General features: G+C 37.4%; 4 protein-coding genes and 1 non-coding gene across 6 annotated transcripts; 3 read left to right on the top strand and 2 right to left on the bottom strand.

Moving 5' to 3' along the window:
• LOC104785734 (4-hydroxybenzoate polyprenyltransferase, mitochondrial-like) lies at nucleotides 5,043–8,480 on the top strand. 2 transcript variants are annotated; one of them, XM_010511000.2, is made up of 9 exons: nucleotides 5,043–5,126; nucleotides 5,395–5,844; nucleotides 6,156–6,291; nucleotides 6,771–6,892; nucleotides 6,992–7,061; nucleotides 7,148–7,297; nucleotides 7,690–7,825; nucleotides 7,924–8,020; nucleotides 8,117–8,480. In XM_010511000.2, the coding sequence occupies exons 2-9, from the start codon at nucleotides 5,414–5,416 to the stop codon at nucleotides 8,184–8,186; spliced, it is 1,212 nt and encodes a 403-aa protein (XP_010509302.1). In that variant the 5' UTR covers nucleotides 5,043–5,126; nucleotides 5,395–5,413; the 3' UTR covers nucleotides 8,187–8,480. The 2 variants fall into 2 exon arrangements, with proteins under 2 accessions (XP_010509302.1, XP_019101267.1); XM_019245722.1 differs by lacking the exon at nucleotides 5,043–5,126 and having other exon boundaries at nucleotides 5,151–5,844.
• On the top strand, nucleotides 8,684–11,491 carry LOC104785735 (calcium-dependent protein kinase 3). The gene is made up of 9 exons (XM_010511001.2): nucleotides 8,684–9,170; nucleotides 9,436–9,722; nucleotides 9,853–9,996; nucleotides 10,079–10,231; nucleotides 10,320–10,435; nucleotides 10,536–10,703; nucleotides 10,796–10,923; nucleotides 11,014–11,113; nucleotides 11,214–11,491. Exons 1-9 carry the CDS (start codon nucleotides 8,761–8,763, stop codon nucleotides 11,295–11,297), a joined length of 1,590 nt encoding a protein of 529 aa, XP_010509303.1. The 5' UTR covers nucleotides 8,684–8,760; the 3' UTR covers nucleotides 11,298–11,491.
• LOC104785736 (potassium transporter 3) lies at nucleotides 11,656–15,754 on the top strand. Its single transcript, XM_010511002.2, has 9 exons — nucleotides 11,656–11,867; nucleotides 12,278–12,521; nucleotides 12,612–12,860; nucleotides 12,959–13,006; nucleotides 13,122–13,382; nucleotides 13,470–13,522; nucleotides 13,813–13,927; nucleotides 14,208–14,462; nucleotides 14,534–15,754. The coding sequence occupies exons 1-9, from the start codon at nucleotides 11,865–11,867 to the stop codon at nucleotides 15,631–15,633; spliced, it is 2,328 nt and encodes a 775-aa protein (XP_010509304.1). The 5' UTR covers nucleotides 11,656–11,864; the 3' UTR covers nucleotides 15,634–15,754.
• TRNAL-CAA lies at nucleotides 15,882–15,965 on the bottom strand. Its single transcript has one exon. It is a non-coding gene; the product is annotated as a tRNA-Leu (tRNA).
• LOC104785737 (reticulon-like protein B1) lies at nucleotides 16,285–18,425 on the bottom strand. Its single transcript, XM_010511003.2, has 5 exons — nucleotides 17,895–18,425; nucleotides 17,234–17,414; nucleotides 16,981–17,122; nucleotides 16,816–16,885; nucleotides 16,285–16,725 (listed from the first exon to the last, which is right to left on the bottom strand). The coding sequence occupies exons 1-5, from the start codon at nucleotides 18,157–18,159 to the stop codon at nucleotides 16,556–16,558; spliced, it is 828 nt and encodes a 275-aa protein (XP_010509305.1). The 5' UTR covers nucleotides 18,160–18,425; the 3' UTR covers nucleotides 16,285–16,555.

Raw genomic sequence — 18,586 nt, forward strand, 5'->3', positions numbered from 1 at the left:
ACAAAACAAAACAAAAAAGAGATTTGAGAGTAGTGGAAGAAGATGAGAGAATGAAAGAGTGATAGACTAAGAGAATAAGATAATGAATATTTATAGGAAGAGAAATGATGAAAAATTACATTTAGAAAAATGAGAGTTACAATTCTAATTTATTGTTTTGTTTTAATATAATTGATTAATTCAATTTAGTGGAAAATAAAGTTAATGCATAATTTATAAGGAGAAGCTATAAAGATTTCAGTTTTATATTATGTGAGTTAAATTTGAAAATTAATTGTTTTTAAATTTGTGTTTTAATATAAATTTTTTTTTGTTGAAATTGCATTGCCAAGTGGACCAATAAGGAGAGACTGAAACTCTACTTTTATATATATGATTTATTTCTAAGATCTTAATTTGAACATTTCGAGGAAAGAGGAGATAACCATAACAACGATCAACATCTATTATTGAACTAGATTTTCACCCGCGGTACACCGCGAGGCAATTTTTTCTTCAAATAAAAATTTTAAATTTTAAGTTATAATTATTTGTTGATTTTGTTCAGTGTTTGAGATTGTATAATCGTATTTAGATTGTTAATTTCAGGATTAATTTGTGATATATTGCATGATATTTGTTTTTTACATAATCATAATTTAATTAAAAAAATTAATATTCTAATATAGATGGTGTGATATGTCTATATTTTGTCTCTGCTAAGCATGTTTTTGTCACGCATCTAATTAGGATAACTAATTGTTTTGCATGAATTTCTACTCTCTTTTGTACACTTTTCATATTTAGGTAGTTCTTGCATTATCTTCGCATACCTCGTGCATTTTGGAGTATTTCAGGTATTTAGGAGACTTTGGAGCCAGGCTGTCTCGAGTCGCGCCATCATTCCGTCATCACACATCCGCTCGGGTTGCGCCATCATTCTGTCATCACACATCCGCTCAGGTCGCGCCATCATTCCGTCATCACACATCCGCTCGAGTCGCGCTGTCATGCCGATCGAGTCGCGCTGTCATGCCGATCGAGTTGCCGTTCGAGTCGCGCTGTCATGGGATTCAGCTTTCGACGTCTTCACCAAAGTTGTAGAGAATTGAGTCATCTTTCCAATGCCGTTTATTTCAAGCCAATCGGATGTGTGGTTCAAAAGTTATCATCGTTTTAGTGGAGGCGTAAACATCCAGATCGAGTCGCGTTGTCGTGCTAATCGAGTCGCGCTGTCGTGCTGTTTGAGTCGCGCTGTCGTGTTGTTTGAGTCGCGCTGTCGTGCCGTTCGAGTTGCGCTTTCGTGCCGTTCGAGTCGCGCTGTCGTGTTGAGCCAACGCCATCACTCCACTTGAGCCAACGCCATCACTCACTCGAGCCATTACTCGTTCGCACATGTCAGGGAGACGTTCCATCCTACACGCTTTAGGAGATTCCCAAACCGACGCTTGATCTTGTCGTTTTAAGTTTTAGCGATTTTATGTCTTTACTATAAATACGTTTTGTTAAGTCTTTGCGACATCATCTTAGTTTTTATCTTGTTTTTATTTTGTAAGGTTTCCCTAGCCACCAAGAACCGTTCCCAGACTTTGTATTCAGATATCTTTTGATACATTGAGTATTTGCATTTGATTTCTTCTACAAACTTGTTTATCTCATTTTTACCTATCTAAGAATGCTTGTTTCAATGTTTTCTGAGTTTGTATTGTTGATGATGATTTCCGGATCTGAGTAGTGCGTTAGTTCTTGAGGATGGGATAGATTAGGGGGAGGATCTTAGGATGTAGGGTGTTTAAGCTTGATTTGTATGATTCCCTTCTGGACTAGAGTTAGAATTACTAGTTTCTCTCTGATCAATTGGAACTAGGTTCGAGACATTTCCACACCCAAAAGGTGTTCGATGAAATGTCTGACCAACTAGTGCCAGAGACTTACGTTCCTAGCCTAAGAGATTAGTTGTCTAGGATGTTTGTTGACGTGAATGAACTTGTTTGTCATGCCTGCTCGACCACGTTTCTCTAGCGAGAGCTAGGTATGGAAGTGGTTGAGTCTGAGTAGCTTTTACCAAGAGATTGGATTAGCTAAGTTGTGATGTTCATTGTTTAGGGATAGATTGCTTGTGGCATGTTAAACACTCTGTAGACTAGGATACTCCACCGACATCAATTACTCCCATCCTTAGGACTTTTATCTTTTTGATTGATATTACATTTCGAGACTGTTTCATTTGTTCATGCTTAGAATCGTTTTCGGTTTTGCTTATTCTTGCTTGCTTCTTGTCATACATTTTCGTTTCTGTTTCTGTGACTCATTTCCGTTTTGTATTTTGACAATTCTAGGATTATTAGAAAAACACTCTTCTTGAATTGGCTTGACTTGTGATTGCTTGATTGCATCTTGATTGTTAGCAACATCCCATTTGGATTGACACCTTAAGTATTACAACACATAAGGTTAATTGAACCTACTAGGAGATACAAAAATCCTAGTATCATGGTGTTAATAAAATAATGATATGATGAACACCAAATTAATAATATTTTAATTTATATTTATATCAACCCAAATTCGTCCTGCTATATAACCCGTCAGGTGATATTTAAAACTAAATTTTATTTAAAACAATTTTTTGGCATAAGCATTTAATTTAGTATTTACTTAAATTACTTTAGTAACCCACGAGATAATTTTTATTTTTACATGTTACATTTTTACGAATACCTGATTTATTTTTAAAGTTAAATAATTTAATTTATTGTATTTTTAAAGATTTAATCCATAAATTGATATATAAGTAATTTGTAACCTATTATTTTAAAATTTTAATATTTTGAAAATGATTTAAACGTCAGAATAAGTTTTAATTAGCAAATAAAGAGCATCACTGTAATGAAAAAGTCATATTTCTGATTTGTTTAAGTAAATACGATGATGGTTATGTTCTGTCAGTTAAAAAAAAAAAATTAGACGAAGAGTTGTTAGTTTCGGTAAAATCCGACGAAGCCCCGGCGAGTCTCGGCTTCTACTCCGGGTGACTCATTTTCCGACACCTTTGTTGCCAAAAATATGAGTATCTTCGTATTAGAAATTTTTATTTGTCTCATATACTCTATAATAGAAGAATTTTGGCAACAAAGATTGCATTTTAAAAAAACACACATTTTTAAAATTGGGGCTGATCTGTAAATAAATAAACATGATAATGACTCATATCTATGTAAATAAAATGACTTTATTCGTAGGTGACCCGCTAAATCACAACAAAATAAGGCGCACCACATATTTCCAAGCTAAGGAGACATGGCTAGTAACTATGTTAATAAAATGTTGTCGTTGTGTAGGTGACCCTTAACAACAAACAAAGTAGACGCATCCCAATCATCATCCTCAGCATGCTATGGTTAGAATGGTTAGTAATAATGACTACTTGCCTAAATATTTTAACTAAAGTCTAAATTTGAGAAAGTAAGTCGGTTTTTTTGCATGATAAACAATTTAATTTAGTAAATGCATTTGAAACATGAAATTATACACTATAGGATCTAGTAAAAAAAATAAACCATCTAATTATATGTTTACGTTGGTGTACATTACTTTACATAGAGTCTTACTTTATGTTTTTGTAATAATATATAATCTTGTTATAAATAATATTACCACTTGCTCTAATATATAATCTTGTTATGAACATGGACAATTACTACCATCAATGATTAATATAATTACAGAGTTTGAAAGTTAGTTCAAGAAGAGATTAATAATATGTTCTCAAGCGGGAGCAAAACATTATCACAAGTGATAACTTCTAAATTAATGATTCAGATTCGAGCGTTAAATGAAGAAGCAACGTTCGATTTCATATAGGACACATGAAAATGGTTAGTACCTCCATTTATCCCTGATAGTAACAAACTTTAGGATTAAGAAAGCATAATTAGGTGGATACATGATCTTTATAACTTGATTGCTACTCAACATAAAAATTAGAACTAAAAACAAAAATTATCATAAAGTAACATAGATTAACAAAATTATTATAGACGATAAAATGTACTTCAAACGAAGATGATAAAATATTACCATTAGCGTAATTAAATTTTGCTTGCTTTTGTTATAGAGGAAGTGTTTACCGTGTTTAGTGAGTTTAGATGCTGAGTCTTATTTATAGTATTTTGAGAGGGTTTTGGGTTAGTAAAAGCAAAAATCTTGATGACGAAGTTGAAAATATCTTCACCAAATAAAATTTTTGAAACAAAATTAATTGGTTTAAACATATATAATAGAATATGCTAGTAACGTTTATTGTGACAATATATTACAATTTCCAAAAAACGAATTAAACAGAATTTGAAATCGACTCTTAGCAATATATGGGAAGATCTAATATTGGTTTCCTTTTTTGCAGATAATTCGAAAGTAAACTAATGTCGATTGTTTGTTTCGCACCGAGTCTTAGCAATATATGGGAAGATCTAATTGAAGAAATAAGAAGAGTAATAAAGATTTGATTGCCATATATATCAATCATATATAGAAAGAAATTCGTAATTAAAGAGAGCGAAAATTTTGGAAGAGAATCGTATTTTACACTGATTTTGTTTGAAACCTAATCATAATTTAATAAATAGTAAATTATAAATTAAAAATAATTAAATACAATTGCAGTCTTGTAATTAGGTGGCAAGTTTAGGATTTATTTGCTAAATGTACTTGCAAAATATATATATAGATAGTATAGTTGGCAGACCTGGCTCTATGGTCCAACTTTTTTTTTGTATTTTTTTTCTAATATGAGAAATATACAAGGGTCCATTTTTTTTTCAGCTCACATGGTCCTTCGATTTATTGAGCCGGCCTTGTCGGCAACCGACACCATGCATGCACCATCAGGCATACAAATCGTCTGGACTGGACCATTTCAGTTGATTTAATATAATTTATAGATTAGCAAACTAATGCACTCCAGAATTCGAGATCATATATTTTTCTTCATTAGCCCCCAAGTTTCTTTTATAGGCCCATTTGTATCAGACCAAGTAGAATAATGTATAGGCCCATTAATGATCCACCCGCGATACTGGAGAAGTCTCGCTCCGAGACGACGTGCTCTTTCTTGCCGGAGTCGTCGTCGTCGTCGTTGCTCACTGGTCAGTCGTTGATCCCTTTTTTTTTTTTTTTTTTTTTNCTTTCCGAGCCTTGATTGTTTAAGGAATTCGATTTTAGCTTGATTCACATGTGGGGAATGATTTAGAAACGCCATGGACGTTTTAGATTCTTAAAGGCTACTGAAATTTAGATAGTTTTGTTTTTTTTTTTTCTGGGCAAATTCTTTTATCTGATTCTCTTGAGAAGTTAGCTTTTAGTTCGTAAGAGTTTCAGTTACGTTTGAAAATCTCAAGTCTTTGTTACTTACAGGCAACAATTTCTCTCAAAGATGGCGTTTTTGGGGCTCTTCCGTGTTTCTCGACGGTTATTGAGATCCTCCGTCTCGGCAACTCCATCTTCTTCCTTTGCTGTTTTGCAATCGCAGCATAAATCCTTGCCTAATCCTGTGACTACCCATTTCACCAAGTGTTATCCTTTATGTAATTATAACTATCAAGTATGGAGTAAAGGGAAGGTATTGCATCAGGATAAGTTTCTTGGTGGTGTTGGCTGGAATTATAGATTAGTTGGTGGGATGTCTTCGTCTTCGGTTATGGAGGGAAAGCCTAAGAAAGATGATGAGGAGAAGAGTGATGGTGGTGGTGTTAAGGAAGCTTCTTGGATAGATTTGTATTTACCAGAAGGAGTTAGAGGTTATGCTAAGCTTGCTCGTTTGGATAAACCCATTGGTACTTGGTTGCTTGCTTGGCCCTGTATGTGGTAAGTTTATCTTCTCAACAGCTCATAGGCAATTAGGTAGTGTGATCTTTAGCTGAAATCTTTGATAGCATGGGAGAGTGGTTTTGTGGTTAAGGATTGGCAGAAACCAGGGTTGTATAATGCTATAAACCTGAGTTTTCTTGGATTTTATAAATGTTATAGTACTGTAAATTCCACTGGTTTATTAACTCAGTAATCTGATTGGTGGTAGTCTTTTAATAATATAATCATATTTGCATTTTACGTCATGGATCTGGTTCCGGAGATAAGTAAATAGATGGAAGTTCTGAATCGCCATCATTGTTGTATAGGTCGATTGCGTTGGCTGCTGATCCTGGAAGCCTTCCAAGTTTTAAATATATGGCTTTGTTCGGTTGCGGAGCACTACTTCTTAGAGGTGCTGGCTGTACTATTAATGATCTGCTTGATCAAGACATAGATACAAAGGTCAGTCTCTCTTATGGTATGGTGAAAAAGAGAGGTGATGTCAAATTTATATATCCCTATGTATGTTGGTTTACAAAACATGTTTTGTGTAACTATGGTTTCTGTAACCATGGTGAGATAGTGTTTCTGCTTTGACATTTGAAAGTGATCTTGATGCTTGTATGCCGGATCAATTTACATCAACATTTTTCAGTCACATTTCTGTTGTGGGTAATAGTTTATCTGCATGTATTGGTGACTTCGTTGAAAAGGTGAAAGACTTCAGGTATTAGATGTGGTGAAGGTGAAATATACTTTTTGATTGAAATATGTGTTTGGTAGTTAGGGTAGCTACTCAACATTCATGTAATTGGATTCATTCTTCCATACACAAAGATAAGTTGCTTGTGAGTAAGAATAAGGATATTTTCAGGCTCAAAATTTTATTTGATTGTTTTATTTTTGATTATGTTGTCTTACAAATTTCTTTTTCTATTTAGGTTGATCGTACAAGATTAAGACCTATCGCCAGTGGTCTTTTGACACCATTTCAAGGGATTCAGTTTCTTGGGCTTCAGTTGCTTTTAGGCTTAGGGATTCTTCTCCAACTTAACAACTACAGGTTTGTTTGGAATTTATTACATATTGTCATGCCTTCCCTTTATTTTTGTGATTAAATTCTTTTTCTATTTGAGCTCATTTCAGTATGTATATTCTGCAGCCGTGTTTTAGGGGCTTCATCTTTGTTACTTGTTTTCTCCTACCCACTTATGAAGAGGTTTACATTTTGGGTAATTTAAATCCATTTTGGCTTCTCAAAGTTAGACAGTATATTTTTTCTTAGTCCCCTTTGATCGATTCTATTTTGTAATTGCAGCCTCAAGCCTTTTTAGGTTTGACCATAAACTGGGGAGCATTGCTAGGATGGACTGCAGTTAAAGGAAGCATAGATCCAGCTGTTGTACTCCCTCTGTATCTCTCGGGAGTTTGCTGGACCCTTGTTTATGATACTATTTACGCACATCAGGTATATTATTTTTAGCTGCAAAATCTATTTGATTACGAGCAGTAGCAAAGTTAATCTCAGTGTGCGCATATTGCTCCCCTAATTTTCATTTCTATGCAGATTTCTTATTTCACCTTTTCTTTTGTGTCTCATGCAAATGCATCCATTTTGATGTACGACTCTAATGGCAATCTTAAAGAAGAAAATTACCTTGCACTTTTCCATCTGATATCCATAGTTTAAGTGAAGAGTTAGTTCCATAAAAGTAGGTTGATTACAGTCTTGAGTCTTCTTTTGATATAGTATATGCCACACGTTACGAATCCAAAATTTCAGCTCAAGTTCAGCTTTTATGCTAGTAATTTTGAGATATTGTAGAGGTGTTAATGTGTAAGAATCTATTGTGTCTCCAGGACAAAGAAGATGATGTAAAAGTTGGTGTTAAGTCAACAGCTCTTAGATTCGGTGATAATACAAAGCTCTGGTTAACTGGATTTGGCACAGCATCCATGGGCTTTCTTGCACTCTCTGGACTCAGTGCAGATCTCGGTACTTAATAAAACTTTAGTAGGATTCTTTGGTGGTTCCTAATTCCATTTACCGTCTTTTGACTTTTTTGTTGTTGTTTTCTCGCTCTAATGATAAAGGGTGGCAATATTACGCATCACTGGCCGCTGCATCAGGACAGCTAGGATGGCAAATAGGGACAGCTGACTTATCATCTGGTCCTGACTGCAGTAGAAAGTATGAAAATTCGGGTTTTGCTTTTGTACTCTCTCAATCCAACATGTGTGATTTGCCTTGGAAACTAATACTCTCTGAGTTTTGATGTTTGTACAGATTTGTGTCGAACAAGTGGTTTGGTGCTATCATATTTAGTGGAGTTGTACTTGGAAGAAGTTTTCAATAGAGACTCTCTATCTCAACAAATAAGGATGAAGCTTTAGTATGAGGAACCTATATATGAAGAAACGAGGTAGAGTTTTAAGACACTGTATGTGAAACAGAGGACATGGTCTTGCTTCTGGATCGTAAAAGCTCTCAACTCTCAAGGAACAGATAAGCACAAGGCTTGTCTAGTTGTCTGTATACTCATTCAAAGGGTTGACACACGTAATTAGTATTACATTAAGTTGTAAATTTTACTGGATGCTTAATAAATTTTCCTTTTTGAATCCCAAATTGCAAATACATTAACATTGAATTAGCCGTGTGATTTGGGGAAAGTGGAAACATCTTTTTACAGAAGATTTCCTTAGGCTTAATTCATTAAATTATCATCCAATAAGGCAAATATTATTATTATTCATAATTACACGCGGTTTAATTGATCCAACTAAACACCAATAAACAAACGCCACGTGGTCAGCATCTCCGTGTTCGATCTCAAGACATAAATAAAAAAAGCCATAAGAATCGGAGATTTGTTCTTTCTCTCTCGATTGACTTATTGACTGAGAGAGAGAAAAGGCTTTTTGAAAAAAATGGGACACAGACACAGCAAGTCCAAATCCTCCGGTCAGCCACCGTCCTCACCATCATCTACATCCGGCAACGTAGTCCACCATGTCAAACCTTCCGGAGAACGCCGTGGATCCTCTGGTTCTGGAACCGGCGGGTCTTCAGGCCCTGGAACCGGCGGATCTCGTTCAAACACATCTACTCAGCAGAATGGTCGGATCTTAGGTCGGCCTATGGAAAACGTACGGGGTTCATACGAGTTCGGTCCTGAGCTAGGTCGTGGTCAGTTCGGTGTTACCTATCTTGTTACTCACAAAGAGACCAAGCAACAGTTCGCTTGCAAGTCAATCCCTACGCGTCGTCTTGTCCACAAAGACGACATTGATGATGTTCGTCGTGAAGTCCAGATTATGCACCATCTCAGTGGTCACCGGTAAATCTTTTTTCGATTTTTGCTTCGTTTTGGATCTGAAATGGAATCTGAAACGCCTTTGGTTAAATTGTTAGGCTAGAAGAAACAATGCTCAAGTCTCCTATGAATGAGATAGATATTTAAAAATGGCTATTTCGTTTTCTATATTAATGAGTGGTATGCTTTATATGTGGGTGAAAAGTTTTGTGGTCCTATATGTTAAAACTATTGAAATGTTTCCCATCGTATTTATCTTGACTTTTCAAGTTTGTGAGTGGGTTTGTAGGAACATAGTGGACTTGAAGGGAGCTTACGAGGACAGACACTCTGTGAATCTTATAATGGAGCTGTGTGAAGGAGGGGAATTGTTTGATAGGATCATAGCTAAAGGTCTTTACTCAGAGAGAGCAGCTGCTGATTTGTGCAGGCAGATGGTGATGGTTGTGCATAGTTGTCATTCTATGGGTGTAATGCACCGAGACTTGAAGCCTGAAAACTTTCTCTTTCTTAGTAAAGATGAGAACTCCCCATTGAAAGCTACTGACTTTGGGCTCTCGGTCTTCTTTAAGCCAGGTTAGGAAACAGGCTAGAGGCTTCCCCATTTGATACCTGCATTAGTGTATTACTTCATGTGGGGTGTAGTGTCTGCAAGACTGCAACCATAGTCAATCTCCCCTCTAATGAAGTCGATTTATTAATGCAGGGGATAAGTTTAAGGATCTTGTTGGAAGTGCATACTATGTTGCCCCAGAAGTTCTAAAACGAAACTATGGACCAGAGGCTGATATCTGGAGTGCCGGTGTGATTCTATACATCCTTCTCAGTGGTGTCCCGCCTTTCTGGGGAGGTATTGCCTTGATCCTTTTTTTTGAGAAGAGAATTCGGTTGCACGGTTTAGATAGTCACTTCTCTTTTTTACTATTGTGCAGAAAATGAAACGGGGATCTTTGATGCCATTCTTCGAGGGGACCTTGATTTTTCAGCTGATCCGTGGCCAGCACTATCTAGTGGTGCCAAAGATCTTGTGAGGAAAATGTTAAAATATGACCCTAAAGACCGGCTTACAGCTTCTGAAGTGCTAAGTAAGACCCCTTCCGTAACATGTTTTGATAAAATTAATGACAACACTGTGTTTTGATCCAACATTAACATGTTTTGATTCCTACACAGATCATCCGTGGATTAAAGAAGACGGGGAGGCATCAGACAAACCGCTTGACAATGCGGTGTTATCGAGGATGAAACAATTCCGGGCGATGAACAAACTCAAAAAAATGGCCCTGAAGGTATTAAGAACACTAGCTGAAACTGTCTGGTCAACCCCATCATACTTTATGTAGTCTTCTTGTTCTAAAGCCAACCTCTGCTTATCGTTTTGAATTTCAGGTTATCGCTGAGAACCTTTCTGAAGAAGAAATCATTGGTCTAAAAGAGATGTTCAAATCTCTAGACACTGACAACAACGGAATAGTCACCTTGGAAGAATTGAGAACCGGTCTCCCCAAACTTGGTTCTAAGATCTCTGAGGCTGAAATAAGACAGTTAATGGAAGCAGTAAGTCTCTCTAGCCTCTACTTTGGTGTCGAATCTGTGTTTCTCCTTGCAAGAAGCAAAAGTGAGAAAGCTTATGATGTTTTTTCGTTTAGGCTGATATGGATGGAGATGGATCAATCGACTACTTGGAGTTTATATCAGCCACAATGCATATGAACAGAATCGAACGTGAGGATCATTTGTACACTGCTTTCCAGTACTTTGACAATGACAACAGCGGGTAAAACAATAATCATCAATCTCTCTCTTTCTCTGTTTAACAAAGCTATAAAAGTCTTAACTCTTTGGTCATGATTTGTGTGATATTTAGCTACATAACAATGGAAGAACTAGAGCAAGCCATGAAGAAATACAACATGGGTGATGATAAATCCATCAAAGAGATCATTGCTGAAGTAGACACCGATCGTGTACGTATTAAACCCCTTAGTTTGGTCCTTTCATATCTTGATCGATATGCATCACTTGTTTTCTTAACACTCTCTTCTCTTATATTCGAAAAATCTACAGGACGGAAAAATTAACTACGAAGAATTCGTAGCAATGATGAAGAAGGGAAATCCAGAATTGGTGACAAACCGACGCAGAAAGTAAAAAAACATTGGAGCCTGGAGGAAGACAATCATAACACAAAGAGAGGTCTTTTGATGTTGTTTGTTTGTTTGTTTGGTTTCTCTCACTTTTTTTACTTATTAGCTTTGTGTTGTTGTTGTTTCCCATCACCATACTTTATTTTGTTTCCTGCAATCTCTCTTTTTATCAACAAAACTGCGTTGGATTTGTTTTCACGAGTCATTCAAGATATAAATAATAATGTCATGATTTCAAATCTACAAATAATTATAATCCTGGATCATGTAACAAAATAACAAAGGTGCAATATATTCTCACAAAAATAAAATAATAAAAACAACTGAGATAAACAATTTTTATTAAATATTGAAAAAAAAAAAAACAGGAAGAAGGAGAAGGACCGCGAGCTTTGGATCGAGTCCGTTAAAAATTTTCTCCACTCGATAATAAAAACAAACAAATGAAATGATCATCGACAGCTTTCTTCTAGATTCGATTCCGATTCATCTTCTAAAAAATTAGTCTCCGGCTGATCGTTACAGATCCTCTCCAAGCGACGCCGCTTCTTACTCGCCGGCGGCTTGAATCATGGTATGTTAACCGACCGATACGTCTGCAATCTTAAACCCCTAGCTTCCTTTCTTGTTTGCTCCTGCGGGATTACAAAATTGATGTACTGTAATGTCGATTTGAAAATTTGTGAGAGAAATTTGGAAATGACTGATACCCATACGTCCTCCATCGTCGTTGAATTCATCTCTTTGATTCTAAATTTTTTATTGAAATCTGACTTGGTGTTACTCGCGAAAGTATAATTACTGTAAACGATTTGTTTCAGTGCATCTCTGAGTTTATGATCTGATTTGCACTACGTTGTAGCTTCGTCTGGACTTGCAATTAGATTTCATGGTGTTCGAATGGATTATGAGCATTCGTTAATAATCTGTGTATGTGTAAGCGTGTTGCTACAAGTGTGATATTGTTGTCTTCTCTTGAATCAGGCTGATAGGAGAAACAGGTGTAACCAGGTCCTCCTTTTAGCATATCAGAGTTTTGGTTTAGTGTTTGGAGATTTGAGTATTTCTCCTCTCTACGTGTATAAATGTACTTTCTACGGAGGATTGAGACATCATCAAACAGAAGATACCATATTTGGCGCGTTTTCTTTGATATTTTGGACCATTACTTTCCTTTCACTCATCAAGTACATGGTTTTTGTATTAAGTGCAGATGACAATGGTGAAGGTATGACCAGTTGTTTGCTTAAGTGAATCCGTTTTTGCTTTTTTCGTGTGATACATGGGTTAGGATGTAAGTGTTGGGTTTCTGTTGCAGGAGGGATCTTTGCTTTGTATGCTTTGCTCTGCAGACACGCAAGATTTTCTTTGCTTCCTAATCAGCAATCGGCTGATGAGGAAATCTCCACATACTATGGCTCTGGAGATGCAAGTAGAAATTTGCCTAGTTCTGCTTTCAAAAGCCTTATAGAACGAAATAAAAGATCAAAAACAGCTTTGCTTGTTTTAGTCTTGGTAGGAACTTCCATGGTTATAACCATCGGTGTCCTTACACCAGCAATTTCAGGTAATTAGGAAACCTTTCTTTCGCTTCTGTCTGGTTGTATAGTACGTTACCATTTTTATTTTTTCCACGGTTTAGCATCTAACATTATTTTTTTGTAGTCTCTTCATCTATTGATGGGCTTGTGGCCAAGACAAGTCTGAAGCATAGTAAGTAATCTTTGTTATCATCTTCGTACTTGCTTATCTTGTTTATATACGTAATACGTTTTCACATTTCCGTCATTGTTATTTATACATCTCTACCTCTGTGTTGCTTGCCTAGGTACTGTGGTCATGATAGCATGCGCTTTGCTGGTTGGACTTTTTGTTCTGCAGCACCGTGGCACTAATAAAGTTGCCTTTCTATTTGCACCGATAATGATTTTGTGGTTGTTGATAATTGCAACTGTTGGTGTGTACAATATTGTGACTTGGAACCCCAGTGTATACAAAGCCTTATCTCCCTACTATATCTATGTATTCTTTAGAGACACGGGAATAGATGGATGGCTGTCCCTTGGAGGCATTCTTTTATGCATCACAGGTAATATGGTCATTTATGTTCTGAAAATAGACCCAACAAGTGTTAATGTGACGTTATGTCTCATCTCGGCTATTTTTCTAACTTCAGGAACGGAGGCTATCTTTGCTGAACTAGGCCAATTTACAGCTACATCTATAAGGGTATATTAAGCAGCTAATTTGGTTCTTTAAATCATGCAGCTGAAATCTCTAGAGAGACTTTTGTAGCAGTTCCTTAGGAATTGCATTGTACAATTACTAGAAGTTTTTTGTTGCTAGAAGAATCCATAAGCAAAGTAGTCATATGAAGGACTTATTCTTGACCTAAGGAATTAGAAATATATGATACACTATTAGAATCTGGTTACTGTTTTTATTATTCGACAGCTTCTTTTGTTGGCTACTGAGGATGAAGAAACAATAACATTTTGCAATCTCATGGTTCTATGCAGTTTGCGTTTTGTTGTGTTGTTTACCCGTGTCTGGTGCTTCAATACATGGGCCAAGCTGCGTTTTTGTCAAAGAATTTTTCTGCTCTACCTTCAAGCTTTTATTCTTCCATTCCAGGTAATAATTTGGTGAATCTCCTTTTCACGTCTCTTTCCTGTACCTTACTGCCTCTATGAATTCCATTACAAGTCCCAAAGTACTACAATTTCTCAAATGAATGTACCTGACCTTCAGTATTTGAGATGTTTTAGTGGTGGATTTTGTCCATGATGCATTTCTAGATTCTAAGTTTCGGGTTTATAATTCTTTTCTGCAAGTAATATGAATATTCATTCATGTGCTCCTCTTTGGTCATGTAGTTTGTCGTATGTTCATGTGTTTTGTTATTGCTTTTCAGATCCATTTTTCTGGCCGGTTCTCATGATGGCTATGCTGGCTGCAATGGTCGCAAGCCAAGCAGTCATATTTGCTACGTTCTCGATTGTCAAACAATGCTATGCATTGGGATGCTTCCCGCGTGTGAAGATTGTTCACAAACCAAGATGGGTCCTTGGCCAAATTTACATTCCTGAGATCAATTGGGTTGTAATGATCCTCACCCTCGCTGTCACCATCTGTTTCCGAGACACTCGACACCTAGCTTTTGCTTTTGGTAAGGGCTTAACCTTCCATCAAACTCATAATTTCCATCGTTATCACTAAACTAATCCTTTTGTTCTCCAGGGCTCGCCTGCATGACTCTAGCCTTTGTGACAACTTGGTTGATGCCTCTCATCATCAACTTTGTCTGGAACCGTAATATCGTCTTCTCCGTCCTCTTCATCCTCTTCTTTGGGACTATAGAACTTGTCTTCGTTGCATCAGCCTTAGTCAAAATCCCTAAAGGAGGCTGGATAACTCTCCTCCTTTCCCTCTTCTTCACCTTCATCTCATATGTATGGCATTATGGCAGCAGAAAGAAGTACCTATGCGACCAGCACAACAAGGTCCCTATGAAATCAATCCTAAGTCTCGGCCCAAGCCTCGGGATCATCAAAGTCCCTGGGATGGGTCTTATCTACACCGAGCTAGCCAGTGGTGTCCCTGCCACATTTACTCACTTTCTAACGAACTTACCGGCATTCTATCAAGTTGTCGTCTTTGTCTGCTGCAAAACTGTCCCTATCCCGTATGTACCGCAGAAAGAAAGATACCTTATCGGCCGGATTGGACCGAAAACATACAGGATGTACCGATGTATTATCCGAGCTGGCTATAAAGACGTGAACAAAGATGGAGACGACTTTGAAGACGAGCTGGTGATGAGCATTGCCGAGTTTATTCAGCTAGAATCCGAAGGCTACGGCGGCTCAAACACTGACCGTTCCATCGACGGTCGGCTCGCTGTTGTGAAAGCCTCAAACAAGTTTGGGACAAGGCTGTCTCGGTCTATATCTGAGGCTAACATTGCAGGCAGCTCAAGATCACAGACAACAGTAACAAACAGCAAATCTCCGGCTCTGCTTAGACTGAGAGCAGAGTATGAGCAAGAGCTTCCAAGGCTGAGCATGAGAAGGATGTTTCAGTTCAGACCAATGGACACTAAGTTCAGGCAACCTCAGGTGAAAGAGGAGCTGTTTGATTTGGTAAACGCTAAGGACGCGGAAGTAGCTTACATTGTTGGGCATGGTCATGTGAAGGCGAAGCGAAACTCGGTGTTTGTGAAACGGCTGGTGATAAACGTAGCTTACTCGTTCTTGAGGAAGAATTGCCGGAGCCCAGGCGTGATGTTGAATATTCCTCACATTTGTTTGATCAAAGTGGGCATGAACTATTACTTGTGAGTTTTTGTTACTGATATTTCTGTGAGAGTTTTGTGGTTCACAGTATTATAAATCTGGATATGATGTTTTCATTTTTGTAATATTTATAGTTTACTGACATTCTTATTTTGTTTCTTGGTTACCTTTGGGTTGCTGAGAACTCATGGCTCAGTGAGTCTAATGTAGAAAAGTCAAAATGTAAAGGATACATAAAACTCTGACCAGGCGTAATCTTTTTTAGCACAAATTCAAAATAAAATTAACCAATTTGTCAGAAGTGGGATTTGAACCCACGCCCTCTCACGAGGACCAGAACTTGAGTCTGGCGCCTTAGACCACTCGGCCACCCTGACTTATGCTTAACCTTTCAATCAGTGTATATTTACCGAGATATTCGATGTTATTGTTAGCTGATATCATATTCTCTTATTTATTACTTTGTGGTAACGACGTTCACCAAACGTTCTTGGCGGTGGAAAGGCCATGAGAAACCACCGAATCCACCTTACAAAGATTTGGACCCCAGCTTCTATTCCTCTCTAGGGGATGAAAAGGTAGTAAGATACTGTAAAGTGTAAACATTAAACTTTATAAGCTTCTTACAACTCATCAATTCGATACTCTTGTGGGAAACAATGATTTCCACTTACGGATGTAATAAAAGAGAAGAACGAGAAACAACAACAGTAGTTTCACATTGCAAAACTCAAATATCGTAAAATTCTTAGTTATATAGAGGCTTAGAGAGAGAAATATCACTACTTTTATCCCTCGACGCTGATCAACAATGACATAAACAACAAAAACAAAGCAGTCAGGGAAATTCCAAGTTCATTCACATAACCGAACGAGCCAACCTAAAAAACCTGCTCAAGACACATAAAACTTTCGATACCATTTCACAACACCCTTTTGCTAGCCACGGACAACGTTTGTGTAAAACCTAGTCTTTCTTCTTGTTCTTCAACGGGCCGAGAGGGATCTTGCTCAACACCTTCTCATCCAACACTGCATACTGCTTCTTGAGTTCAATCACCGCTTTCTCACCTAAGGGATCAACCTTGTCTTCATACTTGTCATAGGCAAGAGGAACCGTGAAGAGCAGTACAAGAGCTGTTGCAGGACAATAAGATTTAGTCATTCAGCGTTCAGTGAGATAAGAGAAAAAGAAAGCACCATGTGGTATGGAAGATTAAGCATTACCTATGTATGCTAATGTCAAGAAGTTGAAGCATCCACCCAAGATTGAGAGAATCCATAACCCGAAAATAGCCTATTCAATCCAATGATAGATTACTATCAAAAGCAGGGTAAACATAAAAAGTACTAAGTCCCAAATAGTTTCTACTTAAGCACATTTGAACTTACAATGAGGAATTTCTTTAGCTCCCTTCCAGATGCAATTTCACGAAGAGAAGAGAATCCACGGTTGATCTCAATTCTGAGCCCAGATGCAAGCTGAAGAATAGGCTCTTCAGGGATATGAATTTCAGGAATCTTTGGTGGGGACCTGACAGAATGTCAAATGTTAACAACGCACAAGTGAATGATCTCAAGCTGAGACGCCTAAAAAAAGCATCTCAGACAAATTAACAATTCACTAGATTGGTCAGTAACTCACTTGTTAATGAACATGGTGGCATTAGACCACAGGAACAGCACAGCAAGAACAACAATCATCACGTGGCAGATTAGAGTAAGGAGATGGTACTCCATCAACTCAAACAAAACCCAGGCGGCTGTAGCACCACCAAGTACACCACCAGACATCTTCTTGTTCTTCCACATGAATATATCAGCCGCTGCAAAAAGAAAGAAGAATCAATTTGTGGCAAACATCACATATATATTCACTGAATCAATCAAACTAGAAAAACATGGAACTTGATACACCAAACAACACTATCAAAAATTTAAGGTTTCTAAACCAGGATAAAAGTCTTAGCATCAAAAATAATCTACATAGCAAATGGTTTAATCAAGTTTTCTAAAGGAACCATTTTTATGACCAAAACCATTTATTTAGAAAGAAACCCCCAAAACCAAATGAACACGAATGGTCAATCCAGATCAACGAGTATAATAGAAACCCTAAGCCAAGTTATGCAGATTCAAAACCACAAATCACACTATCTCCAAATAAAACCTAATCCCAAAACGAGACATAAAAAAAAAGAAAGAATCAACCAAACAACACAAACCAAAAACAGATCAAGCCAAATCACACAAAAGCCAACGAAAATAAAAACCAGATCGGAGAAAAAAAAAAAAAAAAAACTTACGCTTTCCACCACCAAGAACCTTATGAACAGGCTTCTCCCTACCGAACAAGCGGTAAACTTTGGATTGCATAGACGAAGGAGAAGAGGGCTTCTTCGTCTTCTTCTTCTTATCATCCTCATCATCAGACGACGAAGACGAAGAAGAAGAATCACCACCGTGATGGATCTTCTCCGATATCTTGTCCATCAACGATTCTCTCTCCACAACCTCAACAGCTGGCTCAGGAGCGATCACAGATTCATCGTGTTTATGTTCTTCCGCCATCTCACAAAGATCTTAGCTTTTTTCTTTTTTTTCGATTGAACAAAACAAACAAAGAGAGAACACAGTATTTGAGCTGCTTCACCTTTTGAGAAAAACAAAGAAGAAAAAAAAAGATCTCGAAGCCTAAAATAGAAGAAAGACATTCGAAACTCGAATCTCATCCGTTGAAATAACGAAAGTAATCTGAACCGTTGGTTGGTTCGGTGCCGAGGCTAATACGTTCGTCGTTACTTAATTAGAGACCCCCTCCCAAGCCAAAAGGGAAAACACAAAATACATTTTCGCCCCAAAAAGGAGTGGTCGACATGTGACGGCCGTCAGAGTTAACGGCTCCCGTCATGAGGGGACGTTACGTGGCGTTGTTTTGCGCTAAGTAATTTGGTTATGATCAGGTGTCACGCGGCTGAAGCGAGATGCTGTACGATCG

This window comes from Camelina sativa, chromosome 5 (assembly GCF_000633955.1).
Source record: "Camelina sativa cultivar DH55 chromosome 5, Cs, whole genome shotgun sequence".
NCBI classification, from domain to species: Eukaryota; Viridiplantae; Streptophyta; class Magnoliopsida; order Brassicales; family Brassicaceae; genus Camelina; species Camelina sativa.

Bases quoted from the DNA above. Each gene is read 5' to 3' on its own strand.
- LOC104785734 (XM_010511000.2), top strand. From the start codon at position 5,414: ATGGCGTTTTTGGGGCTCTTCCGTGTTTCTCGACGGTTATTGAGATCC. The intron at 7,062-7,147 runs GTAATTTAAATC...TTGTAATTGCAG, and splicing joins TGAAGAGGTTTACATTTTGG to CCTCAAGCCTTTTTAGGTTT. The intron at 7,826-7,923 runs GTACTTAATAAA...CTAATGATAAAG, and splicing joins TGGACTCAGTGCAGATCTCG to GGTGGCAATATTACGCATCA.
- LOC104785735 (XM_010511001.2), top strand. From the start codon at position 8,761: ATGGGACACAGACACAGCAAGTCCAAATCCTCCGGTCAGCCACCGTCC. The intron at 9,723-9,852 runs GTTAGGAAACAG...TTATTAATGCAG, and splicing joins CTCGGTCTTCTTTAAGCCAG to GGGATAAGTTTAAGGATCTT. The intron at 10,436-10,535 runs GTATTAAGAACA...TTTGAATTTCAG, and splicing joins TCAAAAAAATGGCCCTGAAG to GTTATCGCTGAGAACCTTTC.
- LOC104785736 (XM_010511002.2), top strand. The intron at 12,861-12,958 runs GTAATTAGGAAA...ATTTTTTTGTAG, and splicing joins CCTTACACCAGCAATTTCAG to TCTCTTCATCTATTGATGGG. The intron at 13,928-14,207 runs GTAATAATTTGG...ATTGCTTTTCAG, and splicing joins CTTTTATTCTTCCATTCCAG to ATCCATTTTTCTGGCCGGTT.
- LOC104785737 (XM_010511003.2), bottom strand. From the start codon at position 18,159: ATGGCGGAAGAACATAAACACGATGAATCTGTGATCGCTCCTGAGCCA. The intron at 17,415-17,894 runs GTAAGTTTTTTT...TTCTTTTTGCAG, and splicing joins GGTTCTTGGTGGTGGAAAGC to CGGCTGATATATTCATGTGG. The intron at 17,123-17,233 runs GTGAGTTACTGA...ACATTCTGTCAG, and splicing joins GCCACCATGTTCATTAACAA to GTCCCCACCAAAGATTCCTG.